The sequence below is a fragment of the Myiozetetes cayanensis genome, unplaced genomic scaffold (assembly GCF_022539395.1).
Source record: "Myiozetetes cayanensis isolate MyiCay16 unplaced genomic scaffold, myiCay2020 scf329, whole genome shotgun sequence".
NCBI lineage: Eukaryota > Metazoa > Chordata > Aves > Passeriformes > Tyrannidae > Myiozetetes > Myiozetetes cayanensis.
Window position 1 is genome coordinate 42804 of NW_026087554.1, and position 6899 is coordinate 49702.

The window sequence follows — 6899 nt, forward strand, 5'->3', positions numbered from 1 at the left end:
CTCTCTCACCTTAAACAGACACCAGTTTCTGTTAGAAGATATTACCTGGCAATGAAGTGTTTTAAGCAATTGGACACAGCCTGCATTTGGAGAATTAAACACTCCAGCCCAGCAAACTGCTAAGCTGACATTGCAAACCACATGAGCCTTCGCTCTGTTCCTGTTCCCAGACCAAGGTGTGTGTGGAATGTTCAGTCGATCAGAACTGAACGCTGGGTCACAGCTGACCCAAATCTCGCCGTGCGCTTTGAGCCGCTGCAACTACAACTCCCGGCGTGCCCCGCGCGGCAAAGGGGGCGGGGCTGGGGCGGACAGAGGGGCGGGACCAGGCGCTGATTGGCTGCGGCGGGGGGCTTCTGTCCAGGCGGTGCGCGCGCACAGCCCCGCGGTGGCTGCCGGGAAACGATGGCGGCTGCGGCTCCGCTGCTTTGTGAGCCCCGGCGGAGGCTGCGGCGGGGCTGGGGGTGCCCTCGGGGGCTGCGGCAAGGCTGGGGATGCCCTCGGGGGCTGCGGCGGGGCTGGGAATGCCCTCGGGGGCTGCCGCGGGGCTGGGGATGCCCTCGGGGGCTGCGGCGGGGCCGGGGATGCCCTCGGGGGCTGCGGCGGGGCCGGGGGTGCCCTCGGGGGCTGCGGCGGGACTGGGGTGCCCTCGGAGGGCTGCGGCGGGGCTGGGGGTGCCCTCGGGGGCTGCGGGGAGCGCGGCTGTGGGCGGAAAGGCTCGAGGGCTCGACAGGGTTTACGGAGGGGTTCGGGGTTTCCCGAGGTGGTTTTGAGGGGGGGTCGCGGAGGGGATTTTTCCGCCTCTGTCACAGCGCCCCCTGCCGGCTGGGCGGACCGGCCGCAGGAAAAGAGGGTCCTGATGCCCCCCCCCGAACCCCAGAGACCCCCAAGACTCAGGACCCAGACATCCCACAGGGAGAGGGGCCTGGAAGTCGCGTAAAGCCCAGCAGTGGCGCTCAGGGGGTCCCCCAGCCCCCAGGGGAGGGGTCCTGGGGGTGCTCCCTAAAGTCTGGGGGGGAGATGTACCACATCCAGGTAAGGGGGGCCCAGTGCCCCCAATACAGCTGCGTCCTGAGCCCGAGGTCAGTTTGTACCCCCGAGTGCTGATCCAGCCTGGGGACCCAGGGGATCCTGTGCCATTCCATCCATGCAGGAGCAGTCACCCTGCTGCCCTGGAGTCCCTGCAGGGGAATAAGTGCCACCTCTGTGGGAGCTGCGAGGGTGGAGGGCGGAGCGGGCGATGCCGGAGCTGGGGGACCCCCGGCAGGCTGGAGGGGGGAGCACGGAGAGGGAGGAGCCCCGGGACCCCCGGGAGCCTGAAACAGGGGGAGCGGAGAAGGGGAAGCCTGGAGAGTGGGGATCCCTGGGACAACAAGGTGGAGAACCTGGAGAGGGGGAATGTCTGGGAAGGCGGCACCCCAAAGGTGAGAGTCATAGGAGAAGGGACCCTTGGGACCCCCAGCACTCCCAGCATCCCTAAGTGGGACCCCCAACATCCCAGACAGGGAAGACCCTCTGAACCCCAGAGGGGAGAGACCAGAGAGGGGGAACTCCTGGGAGAGTTTTTTTGTGCTAATCTTGATAGTTTTGGACTATTTTTAGCTGAATCCCAACTTTTTGCACTTGGAGGTCTTCTTGCTTTTTCTAAAGAGTTTTTTTGCCTGAATGCTGGTGGTTTGGGTTTTTCTGGGCTGAATCTTGGTGTGTTGGAGGTTTTTATGGTCCCAGGATGCCCGGTGAGCTCTCGAGATGGACTTGGGCAGGAGGAAGCCCCAAACCATCGTGCTCAGCCCTTGTTTCCCCCCAGCAGGATTTGTCCTTCCCAAAACTTGGGCAGATGGAGGAGGACACTGTGAGCAAGAGGAAGATTCCGTGGGCCCCCCAGGAAGGTGAGGAGGAAGTCAGTGCCCCTTTGGCCCTGTCTTGTGGTACCTGTGGCAGCCGAGCATCGCCCCCGGCTGCAGGACAACCCCGCTGGCGCTGCCATCCTGCCAGGGCTGGGTCTGGGGGATGTCTTTGGCCTTCCCTCTGGGCCGGAGGCAAATCCCCTGCCTGTCCTTCTTCCTTCCTGCCCCAGGCCCCGAGCTGAGGACGGAGAGCACGGAGGACAAATCCCCCCGGCAGAGCCTGGTGGGAGAGGCCGTTTTGAAGGGCTCCCCGGCGCAGGAAGGCAGCGGGGAGGAAAAGGCCCAGAGATGCCCCTGGAGGAGGGGCTGCAAAGCCAGCCCAGGGAGCTCTGAGGAGGAAAGACCCGTCCTGTGCCGGGAAGGCGGCCGGAGCTTGAGCCAGAGCTCTGAGCTGGTGGTCCCTGAGCAGCCTCCCAGCAGAGAGAAGCCCTTCAGGTGCTTGGAATGTGGGAAGAGCTTCAGGGAGAGCTCCCACCTTCTCAGCCACCAGCACATCCACACTGGGGAACGGCCCTACACATGTGGGGAATGTGGGAAGGGCTTCACCCAGAACTCCACCCTGATCCAACACAAGCACATCCACACTGGGGAACGACCCTACACGTGTAGGGAATGTGGGAAGAGCTTCAGGAAGAGGTCCAAGCTCCTCAGCCACCAGCACATCCACACTGGGGAACGACCCTACACGTGTAGGGAATGTGGGAAGAGCTTCAGGAAGAGGTCCAAGCTCCTCAGCCACCAGCACATCCACACTGGGGAACGGCCCTACACGTGTGGGGAATGTGGGCAGAGCTTCAGGCAGAGCTACACCCTGATCCAACACCAGCACATCCACACCGAGGAACGGCCCTACACGTGTGGGGAATATGGGAAGAGCTTCAAGCAGAGACCTGCCCTGACCCAACACCAGCACATCCACACCGGGGAACGGCCTTACAGATGTGGGGAATGTGGGAAGAGCTTCACCCAGAGCTCCACTCTGATGTGACACCAGCGCAGCCACACTGGGGAACGACCCTACCCGTGTGGGGAATGTGGGAAGAGCTTCAGGGACAGCTCCAGGCTCCTCGCCCACCTGCGCATCCACACTGGGGAACGGCCCTACATGTGTAGGGAATGTGGGAAGCGCTTCTCCAAGAACTCCAACCTCTACAACCACCGGCGCATCCACTCCGAGGAACGGCCCTACACGTGTAGGGAATGTGGAAAGAGCTTCAAGCAGAAATGTGCCCTGACCCAACACCAGCTTTTCCACACTAAGGAACGGCCCTACACATGTGGAGAATGTGGGAAGAAGTTTCAGACCAGCTCAACTCTCCTCAGGCATGAGCGGACACACACAGGGGAGAGGCCCTTCCGCTGCACCAACTGCGGGAAGGGCTTCACCCGGAACTCCACCCTCGTCACCCACCAGCGCACCCACACCAGGGAGAGACCCTACAAGTGTGGGGAGTGTGGGAAGAGCTTCACCTCAAGCTCTGACTTGACCAAACACCAACGGACCCACCGGTAAGAGAAGCTCTACGAGTGCCTTGACTGTGGGAAGAGCTTCAGCCGCTGCTCCCACCCTGAATGCCCCCCCGATGGTGAGGCATCCCCTGGAGTCCAGTGACTGTCAGTCCATCACTTTCTACCAGAAAGGGCCAGTCCCCTTTCCCAGGGGCAGGTTCTGCCAACAGAACCCTTCTTGGGGGTGTGTGGAGATTCCTGCCTTGGCTGGGGACCCCCCAAGGTCAGTGCTGGAGGTTGAGAGCAGAGATCTCCCCACGAGCGATGGTCTGGGGGAGTTCCATCCATCTCTAAGTCATAATTCTTACTTTGGTGCCAGCTTGAGTAGAATTGCTTCAACAATTGCTTTAGTGTAGAGCAGTGTCCTGTCTTATGCTGTACTACTGGTAGTTTTAGTGTTTCTATTGTGCAGAAAATAATTCTGATGAAGATCTTCTGTCTGATCATTTGTAACCCTAAGTAATTCATTTCTATCAATAGATCTGATTTGCCATCCTTAAAACCTGGGGGACAAAAGTGGTTCAGTCCCACCTCTGTAATTCCTCTAAACTGAAAGTGTTGGCATAACCCAAGGCTGAGATTGGATCCAGCAGCCCCAGCACTCCACAGTCAGTTGGAAGCTCAGGTGGGCTCCTCACTTTCCCAACTTCCCTCTACCCAAAGACCCCCATGGGAGCTTTGGATCCACCAGACCACTCCCCCTTTTTCACCCTTCTCCCTGTTCCTCCCACTTTTCCATGGTCCCCTTCTACAATCTGCTAAAATATTGCAGAAAGAACTTCAGATTTGAATATTCCCTTGAGCAAAATTAAAACTCACACAAGTTTCCTGTTGATACCAAAACCTGATTTTTATTAATTGCTAAGAGGTGCAAAGAGAAAGAAAAAAATAAGAAAAGGTTGGAAACTGCTAAGATTACTCCTAGAAGCAGAGAAAAGATACCACTGAAAAGTACCTTTACCTACTGAGCTGGTGTGTGTGTGGGGGGAGAAGCAGTTTCTGCCTTTCTTTTCTCTATCCCTGCAGCTTTTGGATGTTGTCTCTTTAGCTGCAGGGGGTCTGACAGCTTTAGTTCTCTGCAATGCACCATGTGTGGTTTCACTGCTCACGCCCCTGTCCCAGGCCATGCAGGGTCTCTGCTCAGCCGAAGCTTTGGGCCCTCAGAAATATGGTCAGGGTAGAAGGATAAGGTAGAACTCCCACATGTGGCACGGTGGTCTGAGCTCTCTCCAGGCCGGCACAGTTCCAGTCTCCGGTGGCAGGCAGGCAGCACGCGGTGCCAGAGAAAAGGGGAGGGGAGGTGGGCAGAGACTCTCGGCTACAGTCACGAGTTCTTCTCCCTTTCCTCTCCCTCATTTTCCAAAATTTGTCCTCAGCTTTTATAGTGTTCAAAGGAGGTTGAACATGGTTTTTTGGCACGTAGCCAGTTCAGATGTTGGAAGAAATATGATAACCATAAACAATGGCAGGTTCTTTTGGCAGGAAAAGTGCTGTGGGAAGTCCTGGTGAGAACTACTGTCAGAGAACTGATAGAGAATGTTTGGTAGGAAGTTTTTGACAGGCAGAAACAATTGAGAAACAATTTTCGGCATTTCTGTATTATCTGTGTGGTTGCCGTGGTAAGCGACGTAACAGGGAATGCATAATGGTTACCATGGTAACCGACCATAGTGATGGGGATGTATGATGGTTGCCATGATAACCGTCCATAGGAAATGGAATGCATAATGGTTGCCATGGTAACTGACCGTAGCAATGGGATAATATGATGGTTTCCATGGTAACCGGAGTATCAATAAGAATTCATAATGGTTTGCATGGTAACTGAGGTATCAATGGGACTGCATAATGGTTGCCGTGGTAATCGACTGTAACAATAAGAATACATAAGAGTTGCCATGGTAACAATGGGAATGCAGAATGGTTGCCATGGTAACCTAGGTACCAATGGGAATGCATAATGGTTGCCATGGTAACCACATGTAACAATGAGAATGCATAATGGTTGCCATGGAAACTGATGTCACAGTAAGAATGAATAATGGTTGCCATGGTAACCGCTTGGAACAATTAGAATGCCTAATGGTTGCCACGGTAACTGATGGAACAATGAAAATCCATAATGGTTGCCATGGTAACCACTTTTAAGAATGAGAATGCTTAATGGTTGTCATGGTAACCAGGATAACAATGAGAATTCATAATGGTTGCCATGGTAACCTAGGTAACAATGGGAATGCACGGTGGTTGCTGTGGTAACCGACATAATGATTTGAATGCATAATGATCCCATGGTTACTGATGTAACAATACTGTGTATAATAGTTGCCGTGGTAATCGACCTAACAATGAGACTGCATAATGGTGTCCATGGTAACCAAGGTCATAATGAGAATGCATAATGGTTTCCATGGTGTAAGGGGGTACTTTTTATTCAGATGATCAATGGAGCACAGAGAGGTGACAAAGTGATTATATTCTCATGTGAAACCTGCCAGAGTGTTGTACAAGGTAACTTTATTGCACAAGTTCACTGTAAGGCCCATTGTGCCTTTAGCAAAGTTAACAGGATGTCCCCCATTATCAGAGCTGAGCTCCTCCTTGGCTTGGCTCCACTCTACAAGAAAGAAAAATCTCCTTGGAACACAATGGTACAGGTCATCCATAGGGCTGAGGAAGGTGATGGAGAGGAAGATGATGTGGGCAGGGGTCGTTGGCCCCTTGCCCTACAGTGGGGCACACCCAGACAGTTGCCATGGGGTGATGAACAGGCGCTGTTTGGCTGCCACTCAAGCACCACCTTCTGCTGTGTCCTGGCCCTACGTAGTGTAATGTAGAGCTGATGGAATGGGGTGTCAGCACTGCTGGGTGGAGCGATGCTCATCCTTCCATCCACACTGTGCTGCTCTGCGGGGACACCCGCCAAGCACGGGCACCGACCAGCCCTGCAGACCTGGTAGGCCTGGCCTGTGTGTGCAGGTGAGCACAGTTTATTGATAGGAAGCCACCAAGGAAGCAAACATTTTATATCCTTTTTTTTGTATCCCTTTAATTCCCTTTTTACTAGTGAATGCTGTAATAAAAGCTGTTTGTAGTATTGTATGCATGGCAACTGATAATGTAGTGGGTTTGTATTTTTCAACTTTTGATTCTCTTTGCTAGTAGGGTTTTTTTTTTTCTCACTGCAATAAAAGTTTTTGGTAGTGTTTGAATGACTGTTGTACTTGTCTTTACTCCGGGCACGGATTCAAACTAATTAATACAGAAGGGACTGGCAAGAGGATTCAGGGGGTTCTGGGTGGGCTGGGGGAGACCAGGACGGGGTTTGTGGGGTCCTGGGTGGTCTATGGGAGGTTTAGGGGGTTCTGAGCCCCCCGGCTCCCCCCAGAGATGCCACAGGACACCGTCCACAGCAAGATCCTGGTGGGGGTCGGGGGCTTCGTGTTGGGTTTCGTCTTCCTGGCACTGGGGCTCGGCTTCTAC

The 6899-nt window shown here is 54.7% G+C and overlaps 1 protein-coding gene across 1 annotated transcript; it reads left to right on the plus strand.

Moving 5' to 3' along the window:
- Window positions 1–397: 397 nt before the first annotated feature.
- LOC126646150 (gastrula zinc finger protein XlCGF8.2DB-like) lies at window positions 398–6614 on the plus strand. The gene is made up of 3 exons (XM_050327245.1): window positions 398–430; window positions 1811–1889; window positions 2078–6614. Exons 2-3 carry the CDS (start codon window positions 1838–1840, stop codon window positions 2893–2895), a joined length of 870 nt encoding a protein of 289 aa, XP_050183202.1. The 5' UTR covers window positions 398–430; window positions 1811–1837; the 3' UTR covers window positions 2896–6614.
- Window positions 6615–6899: the final 285 nt, after the last annotated feature.

Coding starts and splice junctions, on each gene's coding strand:
- LOC126646150 (XM_050327245.1), top strand. CDS start 1,838: ATGGAGGAGGACACTGTGAGCAAGAGGAAGATTCCGTGGGCCCCCCAG. Junction 1,890..2,077: donor TCCGTGGGCCCCCCAGGAAG/GTGAGGAGGAAG, acceptor TTCCTGCCCCAG/GCCCCGAGCTGAGGACGGAG.